Source organism: Pavona decussata, unplaced genomic scaffold, assembly GCF_977016875.1.
Source record: "Pavona decussata unplaced genomic scaffold, jaPavDecu1.1 SCAFFOLD_94, whole genome shotgun sequence".
Taxonomy (NCBI): Eukaryota; Metazoa; Cnidaria; class Anthozoa; order Scleractinia; family Agariciidae; genus Pavona; species Pavona decussata.
Window position 1 is genome coordinate 832,291 of NW_028145511.1, and position 15,856 is coordinate 848,146.

Below are 15,856 nucleotides of genomic sequence, written 5' to 3' on the forward strand. Positions count from 1 at the left end.
GGATAAATGATAAATTTAAGTTCTTAATAGCTAATAAAAACATTTAATTAAAGCGACAAAAACTACAACGCAGCCCCAGACTGATGCGTCCACCTCAATCCTGAAATGCCTTTCAGTCAACAATATTATTTCTCAAAATTGATTGTTGTTGTTCCACATGACTAACAGAGAAAATTAAACCCATGGAAAATTCTTTAACAGACACTAAACACTGATTAGAGAGATATGTGGGAAGATCCTGACCAATAATTATAATGGAAAGACCACACAAGTATATATTACCATGTTTTGGTCGAGATTGAGCTATATAACCTTCCTACACCCACATGAACAATCTTTGTCATCTGGCTTGTGATGTGCCTTGTTCCAGAACGTTAATACAAGACAAGCGTCTGCATTCTTTCTGTGTTCTTTCATAAAATAAAGCTACTAACAACAAGTTGAAGCTTGTTGTAAAGTGTACATGTGTACTAAATCGAAAGCCTGCACTCCTTTCACTGGCAAGTTAATTTTATACAGGAAAGAATGTATAACTTGTTCAACAAAAAGCATCCAACATCAAGCACTCAAGACAGATATAGCGTTGGCATTTTTCAATTTGCATACTGCATATTCAAGACAAAGAAAGTAAGGAAATGTTTTTTTAACACTTGTGACCTTTAGAATGAATGACAAAAGTAAATATTGATAAAACATTCCACAAATAAGTTTTCAGCCAAACAAAATCAAGTCCTGTAAAACATTTTTAAGCAAAAGAACAGAGCAGATATTGAAATTAATTGTATTTTAGCCTTTTGTTTAATATTGATAATTTAATTAATTAATATCTTACTAGACAATGTAGACAAAATAATGTTTTGAGGACTTGGCACTAAATCATTTGAATGTCTTTTTCATGATAACACAGTCAGCTCTTTGTCTGCCTTAAGAGCTATTTCCTAAACAAAATTTGCAAGGTTAATTAGCCTTCCAGTGAAATATAAGGAGATAAGCAGTACAAGGTGGTTTTCATCAAGTTTTAAAATTCAGGTAGAATCTACTGAGCAGTACTCTCCTATGGTGCTGTTTATTCTGCTGTACAAGGTGGTTCTTATTTTCGAGTCTGTAGATGAAATCCTTAAGCGTAACAATTCAAATGAAAGTTACTGAGCTGTAAACCTTCCTGCAGGTAGTCCTACCTTTGAGTCTGTAGAACTAATGTGTGACCATTTAAATAAAAGTTACTGGGCAGTACTTTCCTGTGGTGCTGTTTATTTATGCTGTACAAGGTGTTTCTAACGTTTGAGTCTGTGGATGAAATCCTAAAGTGTAACCATTCAAATGAAAGCTACTAAGCAGTACTTTCCTGTGGTGTTGTTTATTGCGTTGTATGAGGTGGTTCTAACTTTTGAGTCTGTAGGTGAAATCCTTAAGTGTGACCATTCAAATGAAAGCTACTGAGCACTACCTTCCTGTGGTGCTATTTATTATGCTGTACAAGGTGGTTCTAATTTTTGAGTCTAAGGACCAAATCCTTAAGTGTGACCATTCAAATGAAACTACTGAGCAGTACTTTCCTGTGATGCTATTTATTATGCTGTACAAGGTGGTTCTAAAAATGAGTCTGTGGATGAAATCCTAAAGTGTGGCCATTCAAATGAAAGCTACTGAGCAGTACCTTCCTGTGGTGCTGTTTATTGTATTGTACAAGGAAGTTTGTGGTACTACTCTTTCCTGTGATGCTGTTTGTTATGCTTTACCCACAAGGCAGGCCATCTGATATTATGCGATGGTGCGATTTCGCACAATTGACCTCAAATCGCATCCAATTGCACAATTCATAAAAAATCGCACAATTCACAAAAAATCGCACAATTCTTAAATAAAAACCATAAATAAATGCCTTATCTGAAAAAATTCCGCGTCTGCACTTAGTTTCAAGACGATTTAATTTCGAAAAAGCCCAAGAAACGTTCTGCAACCATCGATTTCACAAACAATCGAGGTTCAAGGTGTCATTTTCGTTTTGGCAGTTATGGGGCCTGAGGCTAGTTTTTTCATTCTTAAGAATTGCCTATTGGTGCAACGCAAACAATTCTTCTCTTTAAGTTAGCCTATTAGGATTGCTGATATGAATCATAACATATGATCCTTCTGCAATAGATCAGAGAGAAACAACAAAAAACTTCAAGCCAAGGTGGTGCATGATACCTCTTTGGAATTCGGCAAGGAACCAGGGAGACTTCAACGTGGCCGTTCGCTTACTTTTGAGCAGACTTTGAAAGCTGCCGCGAATGTTTACATCTTCGGCGTAGCGTTACAAATTTGCATAAATGTTATCGAGATCATCTGCAAATGTCACGTTTTCTTCATTTTCTATCAACTGATTTCGGATTGTAACAGTGTCTTCGTCTGACAGATGACTGGATTACTTGTTCACTAAACCCAGTCTTAACAGTGAAGGAAGCGAAACTAAAAGATTGCGACTTTTTCGGCCGCTGTTTCACAAGCTGAGAATGGAAACACGCGCGATCGCTTTTAGCCCTGCTAAACCAGTACGCTGCATGCACAAAATTATGCTTGATTGTACCTTAATTAAATACTTTCGGTTGTAATCGGCAAGGAACCGAGAAAATGCTTAAGGAGCAAACTCTTTCCATCTCGATCATACACATCGCTCCAACAGGAACGTAAACACCGAACTGTGGCCTCGGATCACGTGTGAAAAACTTATCATGCGAAAAGTTCTGTTTCCCTGCCTTGAAACTCGATGCACTCGACTCGCGCCTGGATACTCGAAGCATCAGGACTTAATGTCTTGCCAATATCCCAACCTGCTTAATCTGCTTTCGAGTTTCGAGGATCGAGTCACGAAGTTCGAGTTTTGAGGGACTGTCAACTTACATTTGCACGGTACTGTTTGTGTCATAAATTCAATTTTTATATCCCAATTCACTCATAATTGCTTACTTTTTGTTCCTTTATGAAAAAATCGTCGCTAGAGCAGCATAAAGGGGTTTACTTTCTCAGAATCCTGGGAAAACAAGCTTAAAATAGTTGAGGGAAAAATCGCATAATTTGCATAATTTACCGCATAATAGTCCTTTCTTATCGCACAATCTACCTTGAAAATATCGCACAATTTCAGATTTTTTATCGCACCCTATCAGATGGCCTGACAAGGTACATGACTTTGTACATGTATGTCACCTTTCAAGCCAAGTCAAGATCGCATGATTACTGATTACAGCTGGATTGAGGTCACGGTGTTTAAGTGCTACTACGATCAAAATTCACTCAATTTAAAGAAATGTGACCAAATGAAGAATATTGACATGGCTGTCATTCATGGCATCCACAAAATTCCAACAACTACTGTTGAAGTACAGCCAGCAGCTACAATGCACAGTGAAGATTGCCAGCTATTTAGAGTTTGAAAATAACTACAAACATTTCAAACAAGGACACAATGTTTGAGTTTGGAGGACATGTTTCGATTACTTCGGTAGTCATCATCAGTTCAAGGAAGTCTACAAATTTTTGACTTCATAAAAGCTCAGAGATAACAAGGAAGTTTTAATTATAACTTGCAGATTGAAATAATAGCTAATTAATATGAATAACGTGATGCGGACACAAATCTGTGAAAATGTTACATAACAAAGAATACAGCAAAATTAGCAAATACAAATGACGTGGTACAAAAACAAATCAAAATTGTGTTCTGTAATATTTTCACAGATGTGCATTTGCTATGTAATAGATCAAACACAAGGAAGAGAATTTCCAAACACCGAGAAGTAGATTGGAAAAACGAGGCGCAGCCAAGTTTTCTTAACCAACTTTGAGGTGTTTGGAAATGGGAGGAAACACTCTTTCGGGTGTTTGACATATGTTCTCAAACTATTGATTGGAGAAATTCGAAGAAAAAGTTCACAAAATTTTACGATAATTAAGATCACATTTCCAAACCTCTTTCACGGTAGTGATTTCCTTTGTTTTCTCTTCATGGATAATTAATGAGTTTGAGAAGTAATATATCAAACACAAAGAGGAGTAATTCATCTGGTTCACAAACACCAAGAAGTGGGTAAAAAAAAACCCGCTCCAATTCATTTTTCATATTTAACCAACTTCGAGGTATTTAAAGGTTTAGATATACATAGGAGAGTGAAAATAAAGGATAGAAACTAACAACGTTTCAGTGTCCTCATGACACCATTATGAAGTTCGAAGTAACTCAATTAAAGTCAATGTCAGAAATAGTTCACCAAAATTGACATAATATCTGAATATGCAATGTCACGCAAATAGCTTTGCTTGAATTGAGTTCGATTGGACATTGAGAGATGGTGTTAACTCTCTAATTAGCAACATTTCGTAAACTAAACAATCAAACTTATTCATTCGAGGTATTTGTAAATTGGATGAAACCCCCTTGAGTGTTTGATACATAGATTCTCAAACCATGAAGAATTTTCGGAGAAATTCAAATCAAGATCGCATTTCCAAAACTACTTCACAATCAGTAGTGATTTCCATTGTTTTCTCTTCATGAATTATTAATGAGCATGAGGAGTTCTATTTGAAATATTACTAACAGTAATTTGTTTTTGCCTGTTTGTTTCATTATCCCCGAAAGCTCCTTACAGGAAGAGGATCATTATAAAATAAGTTAATTATTATTATTAGATATTACAAATGAAAGCTATTGAACTGTACTTTCTGTGATACTGTTTATTGGTAAATACAGTATAGAGTATTAAGTCTACCGAGGAAATCCTGAAGTCTGAAAATTCAAGAAAAGTTCATTTTTACTGATGGTCTCGTCTGTTTAAAAATAACGAATTTTTTTACTTGTCTTGAGCATACTGCACATAAATCATAAATCAGAGCAAATGGTTAATTCTTGCACCAACATTCAACCAACCTTAACTGTTATAGTGCCATCACTTTCTCGTTGGAAATTACTGACGTCAAGTCTGGGCCCTCTGTAGTACGACATCCCTTGAACAGTACAACCAAGCCAGTATAATGTGCTCACAACCTGTAAACAATATATTTCCACCATTACTGACACCAACTAATATTTACAGTATCACAAGAGCGAAATACAAATTAACGTTCTAAAAGAGATATTTGTTTAGAGGCAGGATGTCTGACAGCCTGCATCACTTAACAGGGACAGTGATCTGAAAGACAGTCAACTCCCTTCATTGCAGATACCCTCAGGGCCACAAGTTAGTGTCCTTGCTAGCGAGAATCCGTAATACAGTGAACTCTTGTCTTGGGGACACCTAGCTATTACGGGACACCCCAATAATGCGGACAGCAGCTAAATCCCCAGCAAAACTAAATTACAAACATTTGACTGAAATAAATTCCTGCTATTACGGACTCTTGCTAATAAGGACACTATAATATCGGCGAGTGCGTAACAGGGAGGTGTCAGCAAGGTGAGAGTTGACTGTATTATGCTTGGCAGTTTTGGCATTGGGTGGGGAGGGAGTCATAACATTCCTTCAAACTCTCTGCATTACAGGTTATCTTGCTGTGAAATTAGTATCTTGTCATATACAAGGGGTGAGGCTTCTATAGCAACAAAAGTGTTTGTCAATGAGTAAACTGATAACTGAGACCTGATCAAGGATTTCTCCACTGGTTTTTATCAAGTTTTATTTTTTAAATACATTTCCGTTGGCTTTTTATTCTCAGGAGATGTTAAATGACTTATTTCAACCTGGTATAATAGACCATGTTCGATTCTCGGTATTGAACTTGAATTAGCTTGCAATGGAGGCTCTTGCGGGGGAATATAATAAAAAAAATATTTGCAAATGAAAAGATTCTCTCTTATGCCACGTGTGCAAGCTAGTTCCGGTTTAATACAGAGAAAACAAATAATATGGTCTATTTATTACTTAAAATGTTTCAAGTAAAAGTAATGAAAATAAAGAGAAAACAATTCAAATACAACAAACAAAGGAAAATCAAATTGTCATGTATTGAAAATTGAACTTCCCAGAAATTTAATATATAGAAAAACAAGGAAATTAAGATTTAATTTTTTACAGTTTGGGACTGAAATGAATATTTCTTGAATAATATCATAACAAGATAAATTAAAATGTCTATCAACTGACTCAGGGCAAAAAACTTTTTTTTTTATTCCACTTGTCCATTGAACGAGTAACGTTCAGATTCTGGTTGTCCGAAAGTTAAATTCACTAGTCCGAAAAAATTATTAAAGTGAATAACAAAATATCATTAGAAAACGTAGAAATTGTATAATCTGTTTTGTATCAAATCTCGAGTATTTATTTTAACATTTTCTCCTTTGACTCCTCATCGATTTTACGGCTTATTCGCGGTAGCGGCGCCTGCTCTGGTTTTTCTTCGGTTTTTACTCGTTGAAAAGAAAACTAATGACAATGGCTCTTCTCGTGACTCACAAGAGAATCACGGCGAAAACCAGTGGCGGACGATCCATTGATGCCGACATAAAGCCTGCTCGCTTTATCGGCTACTGTCGGATACTTGCGGCACACAATGCAAAACATTTCATTCTTCTCCCGTCAAATTTAACCCAGGGAAATTCTTTTTTCCATGTTGGTTGGAATTTTCGAATTTGAGTTTCTTCATATTTTTTTCACTTTCTCACTCTTAGGATGTTCCTCTTTGCTGGAGTCAGGTTTTCTTTTACTACCGATTTTCCATAGGTCAAGTAGATAAGCCGACATCTTGTACACTGGCAGTGAAAACGTAGCATGTGATCTGATTTTATTTCCCGCGTTGTTTAGGTGGGTCATGCGACATTTTCAAAGCATCAGCGCCTTTTATATGGCAGAATGTCTTGAAGCGTTTCAAGTTGTTTAAATTACACTATTAGACTGACAGCAAAGATATTAAAAGGTTTTATTACTTCTTTAATGATCACAAAACTTGCCACAACGGTAATCTCCTCGTTCAAGTGTTAATGAAGCCTTGCCTCAAACGAGGTTCACATTTCCATGTATGGGATGTGGATCCCAGTCTTCATCGAAACAACAGAACCAGATATTCTCGGAAAACAGAAGCGAAAACAGGTAAGTTGCCGTGAAAAGAAATCAAACTTCGCGAAACTCAGGCTAGTTTACAAAGTCCAAAATGCTTGGGAACTCCGACCTCAGTGGAAAGAACATCTTTATTTAGGCAAACTCTACTCGTCTCGTAGGACAAGTGCTTTTGGAAATCTACTCGTCCAAGATTCGAGAGTACTCGTCTCGGACGGGCGGACGAGTGGAAGTTTTTTGCCCTGTGACTCTTTTTTTTAATTATCTTATTATCATCCGTTATAAATAATTGCTACACACATCCTCTAACTCTGTAGAATCTATGACTAGAACTCTTGCCCTACCTTCTGTATCACTTCATCTTCTGAGTTATATTTGCTAAACAAAACAAAAGAGATTTTAAAACATTAAAAACAATCAAGCATGCATCAAAAACAGTTTTTAAAAGCAAGAACACCTGGGGTGATTTACCAAAAAACCATTATACCATGCCCTAACAAGTCTGTCTATATATATATGTATGGTTGGCTGGATGGATGGATTCCCTCCACCTTGCCTCTCGCTTCTTTAATCTAGCCCACTCACACCTGCCATCATTTCCTGCACTGGGAAACAGTTCCACGTCAAGTGGAGAGAAAAGAGAGATTGCAGTTCGATCTCTGTTAATGAACTACAGACAAAGGAAATTTACCATGACTATATGAATTAGATAAAAGTAAATAATAGGCACCCAAAACAAGCGCCCTGGACAAGTGCAACTGAAGAATGCAGTGGAACCCTTCCTTATGACCACCTCGTTACATACAACCACTTTTTTGTACCCCAAACAAATTGAAAGTCCAGTTCTCACACACCACTGGGAGCCATGTCAAGCCAACCACCGCAACCTGGGTTATGATACCTGCTGTAGTACCTCTCCAACTTCAAAAACAAAAACAAAAACATTTTCCACTTATTTCGTTCCACTCAGCCAGTGGAAAATCACCCTTATTTTGAATTCTTAGTTTTACAGCCTTGCTAATCAGACCACCATGTTATTACGGCCCCGTTTTCATGGCCTGAAGTTGGTCATGTTTTAAGAGAGTTCTGCTGTACCTTCTACTGGGTTGTACAGGGTAAGATAAAAATTGTGCTTTTTCACAGTTGTTCAACAGCATTATACATAAAGTTTACAGTATCCTCTAGAAAATACTTTTAAGAGTGACTCTTCTTAAAAACTCACATCACATTATCTCCAACTTCTAAATCTTTTGGATCAAAGAGTTGCCAGGCGCTAAGACCAAGATCTCCACAAACGCTCAAGAATTTCTTCAAGTTAATCTGAAAATTAAAAGGTTATTTTATTATTTATTTAGATAATATTTATTTACATCTAATACGCTAACTAAAGCTTAGACATGATTAAAAGCCAATTAATAACAAAATAATACACAATTAAATGTTACAGAAATATTTACAGCTAAAGGGACCAATGTTAGCCTTGGTGCTGGCCTTTCGTTCTGCATTTCAATTCATAAAATGTTTTTGTCGCCGCGGTAAAATAATTTTCAGTGGGAAATACATTCATCGAACGCAACAGCGCTTCACGCATGTTGTTCATTTCGTCGCGTCAGAAATAGATTTTCAACCGCAAACTAGCCTGTGGAACCTCAAAAAGACCATGGTCATCAAAATAGTTGCTATGTTCAGAAACCTTTTAATCTCCTCATTTGATGCTCAGAAACCTTTTAATCTCCTCATTTGATGCTACAATACGAGTAAAGAGCGTTTTCCACCCAGCCCCAGCTTCGCGAGTCACGTATTTCTAGTAATAATATAAGAAAGGTTACTGTCTGTGCACTCTTGTATCTGAAGCTTCTCTGAGATTTACATGTTTTTGCAAGAGACAAATGTAACAATAAACTGCAAACTGTATAAACCACTCCTTGTAAAATAACTATACAGATGAAATGATTTGTATTTAAGTAACCAGAAGTCTAAAAATAGTGGATATCCAGTTGTCCAATTTTCTTAAATATCCACTCAACAAGAACACAATAAAATATTAATACAATGGATAATTTAAATATGTAATAAATGTATGCCTATAAATAAGGTACATTTGTACAATTTGTATTGGCAATTCCAAATAGTTATTTCTAAAAAAAGAATTTTAAATCAAAACAAACGTCTGGAACTTGCAAATATGTTCTGCTAAACCATAAATTTAAAATGGTTTCTGCTCTTCATTCTGTGGAGCTGTAGCAGTCTATAGAGGTGAGTGTGTTAGGCATTAGATAGAACGGAAGGTGGTTCATGATGTAGCATCTTCCGTCCTGTTGTTTCCTAAGACAAGAAACTTTGCTCCACAATGTCTCTCTTCACCCATGTGTATTATTAAATGGTATTCACTTAATATAGCGCCTTTTAATGTTAAAATGATCAATGGGTACTGGCGACATACCGCTGGAAGAAACCCTGTGATGGACTGACATCCCATCTGGGGGTGGGGGGGGGGGGGGGGGAGTGGCAATACTCCATGCTGCTTTATGCTACAAAAACCAGGTTAATTAAGCTCTGGTTGTATGAGCCACCTGTGATTTGAGGCAACTTGACCTCCCCCCTCTCCCTCCCTGTGTTCTATAATCTATAAAATAATTTCTTTAAGTAAATATGATAAGTACTACGACAGTACTGTTCATTTGTCTTATGATATTATTAGTTAAATACCATTTATAATAATGCCTTGAACACAAAGAAACTGAGATGCTGTTTCATAAAAAATGGAAGACTTGCTTTCAACATTTCTATAAAGTTATTGCTACAATCGCAAAAACTTGGAAAAACACAAAAAGCTGCAGAAACAATCCACTTTACCTTCTAATTCCATAAAAAGCTTTAATTTCCTACAAGTGCTCCTAAACATCCAAATAACTTTACAGGCTGTATTTTCTATCCTTTCAAGTTTATTTGACATGTAACGTAAAACATCTTCACTAGCCATTTGTGGCAACTTGTTTACACATGGTATGGTATATTTTACCAATAAGCCACAAAAACACTTTCTTGCTTCTTCTTTGGGTAATATGAACCTCACACGGCATGCCAATAACAGGCGACAGTGTCAGAGGTGACTTAATACAGGAAATAAAGTTCATGCAATCTACAGACTACATCCTGTTTAAAACTAATCTAATTTTTTAATTAGTGTTTGCAAACCTTTTGTGGGGATTAAATAGTGAATTCAAACCTATTTAGAAATGAACAAAGCTATAAGGCACAAGACTTTATTTATAAGATAAGCAAAGACTTTGTGAGAAGAGAAGAGAAAAGAAAAGGCAATCAATAACTTGATTTTTAAGTCCCTTAACAAAGTAGCCCCAGTGTACTTGTAGTTCTGAACCTTAAGTACTGATTAGATGAATGAGTGAAGCATAGAATATAATCCATGAGGTTCTTAACATTGCCCAGAACTCAGACGTATCTAAAATGAAGTTTTAGCTACAGTGGGCAGGTGCAGATTCAGACCGGTTTCCATTGTTTTACGGAAGGCGGTCAGAGTTTTGACAATAAATAGCATGATATAATTCCCAGGATTAAGATTAGTATGAAAAATACCCATCAGTGTGACTTGAAAACCCAGGAAATGGCACTTTCAGGAGTAAAAATATAAAAACATCCTGGGGAAACATGCCCCCAGAAGCCACTAGAACCTCCCGCCTTTGGCGCTTGCAGTGTCGGAAAACAATCATTTTTTTTTCCTCGATCTGCACCAGGTGGGGCTCTTCTGAGGAAGTCCTTACCAAAGGTTGTAACTAAGGTGTCTTCCGTCAATCCAGTGAGAAATTAATGTTAAAAGGAAAATTAGCAGGTTAATTTAATCATTGAATACACACACAGCAACCATGTATAGCAGTACACAAAGTGCAGTTCATAATATTAAATAATAAACAGGTTTGCCAAACCTGAAGGAGCCACTTATAGAAAGAGGTTTTGCCACATCTGGGACACAAATAATAGCTAATATTTTGACGTAAAGGTAGAGAACTAAAGATCTACATATAGATGTTGTCAGTAGCTTATTATAGTATCATATAAACCACAACTAAGAAAGGGTTAAGTCACATTCAGGCCAAAGAAAAACAAGACAGCTAGAAGTTGTCATGAATTGACTAAAAGTTATTACTTCTAGTAAGCTTCTCCCTGGTTGGGATGTGAGTCTATCACAGGATACCCAGTATGAAGACACTAACATTTTCTCTGATTTAGGGCTAATGCTTGAAATGTCAGCACTCAAATCTCTTTACATTGGCCAATTTACCTTTCTTTATCAATTTCTTTATAAATATCACTCCCCACAGACACAGCATGACAGTTTCTTTAAAAACTACCCCCTTATCTATGAATTAAGTACTACTCCCCCTGCCTGGGATCTGTTAGTCCATCACAGGACACACAACATGAAGACCTGTAGTATGTATATTAATATTTCTCCACCCACCCAACCCCTAACATTTTGTCAAGTTTTCCTGAAGGTTGATTTAGATGGCAATATTGTAACTTTGTTGTATGCAACATGCTTGTAACAATGCTAAGTACTGTAAAACTGTTACATGAAAATCAATCCTATGACCAGCTGCTTACAACTGTCACATGATGAACTTAAAACATATTTTCAAACATTTTACAACCATATGACAATCACAGGTCTACGCAATGTTAAAATGATGACAGTTGTAGAAGTTTTTTTTTTGTTACATGACATAACTAACATTCATTACAGATGTCACTTATGACAATGCCAACTGATGATATGGGTTTGGCATTCCTCATTTATACAACCTCTAACAGAGTACTGTCCCTCTGCAGAACTAGACATTCAATACTAACATTGAATAGTATAAAAAGAAAGGACAGTGTTTTATAGCACCACTTCCATTCCTTATTATGCCTAAATAAATAACACATGACCTCCAAACTTCAAAATCCAACTAATGATTTATGTTTTTTTACTGCTTTCAGTCATTATTACTGTAACAACTGACAGACCATGAAATTACAAAACTACAGAAACCAACAAAATGGGAGGAAAACAGCTAACCATTAATTTATTGGAAGGCATGTTAGTAGTGGTGTTTTGCAAATCTTTTATCTCTGGATAGAAATACAGCCATGCAGTATGCAACATTTCACAACATCTAATGAACTTCCAAAGACCCTTTCCCATCATTTAAGCAACAGTTGGCTTACAACACAGGCACAAGGTTTTGATTTCTACAAAATCCTTACAGAAAATCAATATAAATTATTGTAAAAATTATGCAGCTTGATTTTAATTCTTTGTTCACACTTCTACTGTAATCTTGGCAAAAAAACAATTTTCACATATTTCAGGCGTTCCTTTAAATTATTCAAAAATAGTTATCACTCTTTGTCTCAAGAAATTCCAATTAGCACACTTAAAGGAATATTCCTAAATTCATAAAACAATACATCAATATAAATCTTGATAACAGTTGATAACACACACACACACACAAAAAATCTGTGAGACGGTAGGTCTATGGCAAACTAAAAAAAACGAATTTCTGTGATTGACAACATGACGACAGCAAGACCAACATATTATGTCAGAAGATGTGAGCACCAATATTTACTTAGCAACAACATTTTTTAGCATTTAAAGCGATTAAATGGAAATCCATTGAGAGAGCGAGGGATAAACACTTGTGCTACCCAAGGAAAGGAAGATAAGGTTATGACTGAGTGTATTATCGAAGAAATTGGTAACACAGCCAAAATATAGTATTTAGTAATACATTTATCATATGCTTTTCTATCTTCTTAAACTTCAAAATAAAAATTCCACAATTTTCACTGGCCATTATTCACTATAATAACTGTTTTTTGTCGTCTTCTAATGACATTTGCCAGGCAAAGAATAAAATAATGAATTAAATTACTTTAATTACGATGACGATTCACACTGGATCAGGAGAGCTTATTCTTTGAATTAAAATTAAAGTACAGGGTTAGGAAACTTTAACAGTACGTATAATTTTAAACGGGAGGATTTCTATCTAAAAACGCCTTTATAAGAATATTTTTTTTTTGCAAGATGAAGTGAAGTTAACATAACAGTTTAGTGAAAAAAAATCCGATTAATTGATGAAAACAGCTTGAACATTTCGTGTTTCAAATATGCACTTTAGTCCACCGCTAACGAACGGGAGACAACAATAACATACTTTGGGATTTAAAGCGATAATGTGGCCGCTAGTCACGAAAACCGGTAATGTTGCACAAACAAGGTTGGAGAAGAGCCATGGCACTTAGCATAACACAGTGCATATATGGGGAAAGTTCAACAGAAAAATATATATTCAGAAAAACTTCAATTTGTTACGAAAATTTCGATCAAAGTGTGTACGGAGTTAAAACTGATCGGATGACAAACAAAAACTTTTGTGCTGGCAAACAAGGGTCTTTGAATCGATCAGCTATTTATTTCGAACTTAACTAAAAGACGAGTTAATTGAATGAAATCATCGATTCGAGACATTGGGTTTCTGTCAACAAATGCAAATTAAAATGCTCAAGATTGATGCAACGAACGTTGTGTGATGTTGAACACGTTAGTGACAAGAAAAGTATTCCATGAATATGCGATCGGGCTCTTTGCAATTAGTTTTACAGAATGCGAACAAGGAGATCTCGTTGTGGAATAATCTGGGACAAAATACATCGTGAAAAATATTTTTGCATGACGACTGAACGTAAGCTTGTATACAATGGCGCTTCTCGTGCGATATAATTAAACTGGTTTCCGGTCACCTTACCCAAAATTTCACACTAGCAAGTGTGGAAAATAGCCTCTTTCAGGACTAAAACGATCGCCAAACTTCGTTGGAGAAAATAAACGATTATCATAAAATCTCTGAAAGAAATCACATGAGTCAAATAGAACTTTCAGTGTACAGATTGATGTCGCTTTCAATATTTTTGAAAGTGTTGTCAGTGTTCTCCGAGAATGGAAGGTCACGTATACCAAACACAATCAACTTGAGGCACAACAACTCGAAGAAACAAAAACAGGCATCATAGATCTATTCTTGAGTCTTAATTTTCAAAACAATAATTAGATATCACACGTTTCATTCACGTTAAACGCCGAGAAACCACAAAATGCTTCATCAACAAAACACTGGTTTCACAAGATGGAATATGAAAAGAAGGCATTAGAAATGTAAGCTTATTTCCGTGGAAAAGCAAAGCTTACTGCACGAAAATACAAGTGCTTTTTCATACCTGAGATTCCTGGGGATTTGGAACTTCGATAACATCCTGAAGTATCTCTGAATCTGGTTGTATTCGCTTCACAAGGCTGTGGATATACAGAACAAATATGCGAGCTGAGTTTGGTATGTGCATCTCTAGATCTACCCGTAGCAATCGATCCACAAAGCGAAACGAAGGTTAACAACTTACTGGCACAATAGAACGCCGTCTTGTAGAGATTCTAAGAAGCCTGACGAACCAAACACTCGCCCAGTAGCCTCCTGGATAAAATTAAAGACGTTATTAGGGAACTTTAGCCGGTCGTTTTCAGGCGATGAGCACTTTTGCGCCGAAACGCCATGCACTTCAGAAAGATGATGTAAATTGACACTAAACGTCTCCAGACCATACCTCAATCCATTGTTGAATGATCTGTTGGGCCGTATCAGATTTCAACGAAGTATCGACGGAGTCTAGTTCATAGTCCACTAAATCGTCCGTACTCGTCGTTTCGTATGCTTTTTGGCGAACCATGTCGGTGTATAAAGAGGCTCGTTCGGGTCACATAATTCCCAAACAAATGGATCCTTTCAACCCGAAAAAGAGGTTTGAACTTTGGGTCTTAAGACAATTTAAAACAATGGCGATTTTTCGACATTTTCGAGCGACATTTATAATCCGTCCCACTATCGTCAAACCTGTGACATAGATCAAATACTTCGCATACACTCCGCATCAGTAGTCCACTATGGCAGCCATTGAGGAATTTACAAGACGTACTCTGATTGGTCAAAAGACAATAGGAAGAGAATAAACTGTTTGGCTAGAACTCGCATAAGCACTCGCATACATAACGCGGCTTTGCCGGAAAAAAATTGTTTGAGTTGCTATCAATTAAAAAATCCTAGCCTCTGGGTAAAAACAAATCTTTGTTCAAAACTTCACGAGGATGTTTTTTTCCACTTTTTTTTGGCACAATACCCAAGCTTGTTTCCACTGTTTTATTATATTTTTTTTTTCGGCGGAAAAACTAACCGCTAAAGGAAACCTTTTAACGTTGTTTTTCGTACTAACGGAAGTACATTTTTTATTGTTATATAATTATGGAAGGTTGTTGGTCCGACTGAAAAACCTCTTAATCATTTCTGATTGATGAAAAATATTAAAACTGGCTAAAATTTCAATCTTCAGCTTTACATGTTGAGATTTTAAAACAGTGAAAATTTAACACATTAACAGAGGCACGGACAGAGAATTACAACTTTCTTTCCCAACTAACTTAAACCAACTTAATCAGACTTTCTCTCTTGAAAGCCTTTTTTTTTTAATTTTATGACTATTCTTCCCGTTTTCCGCAAAATTTTTCGCGGGAAAAGTTAGCCGGAAGCAAAAGGAGACAGGAGACCTGGGGGTGCAGTATTAAAGTGAAATCCAATATCGAGTAAGCAAGAAAAGAAACGCTATATAAGAATAAAATTATATGATAAACAATATTTCCAAATGATGTTTAATATCAATGCGCCTGAAACATAAAAAGTAAAGTGTCTTTTTCAAATGATTAAAAAAAA

At 36.1% G+C, this 15,856-nt stretch overlaps 1 protein-coding gene across 2 annotated transcripts in view; it reads right to left on the reverse strand.

Moving 5' to 3' along the window:
• Nucleotides 1–15,400, reverse strand: part of LOC146473258 (protein PALS1-like) — a 33,773-nt gene extending 18,373 nt beyond the window's left edge. The window contains exons 1-6 of one of the 2 annotated variants that reach the window (XM_085118468.1): nucleotides 14,700–15,400; nucleotides 14,499–14,569; nucleotides 14,319–14,394; nucleotides 8,254–8,351; nucleotides 7,376–7,409; nucleotides 4,910–5,026 (exon numbers count right to left, since the gene is read on the reverse strand). In XM_085118468.1, coding sequence (XP_084974594.1) covers nucleotides 4,910–5,026; nucleotides 7,376–7,409; nucleotides 8,254–8,351; nucleotides 14,319–14,394; nucleotides 14,499–14,569; nucleotides 14,700–14,822 — 519 coding nt within the window. In that variant the 5' untranslated portion in view covers nucleotides 14,823–15,400. Of the gene's footprint in view, nucleotides 1–282; nucleotides 506–4,909; nucleotides 5,027–7,375; nucleotides 7,410–8,253; nucleotides 8,352–14,318; nucleotides 14,395–14,498; nucleotides 14,570–14,699 lie in introns of those variants that run through there. The other variant, XM_085118469.1, reaches the window with a different exon arrangement.
• Nucleotides 15,401–15,856: the final 456 nt, after the last annotated feature.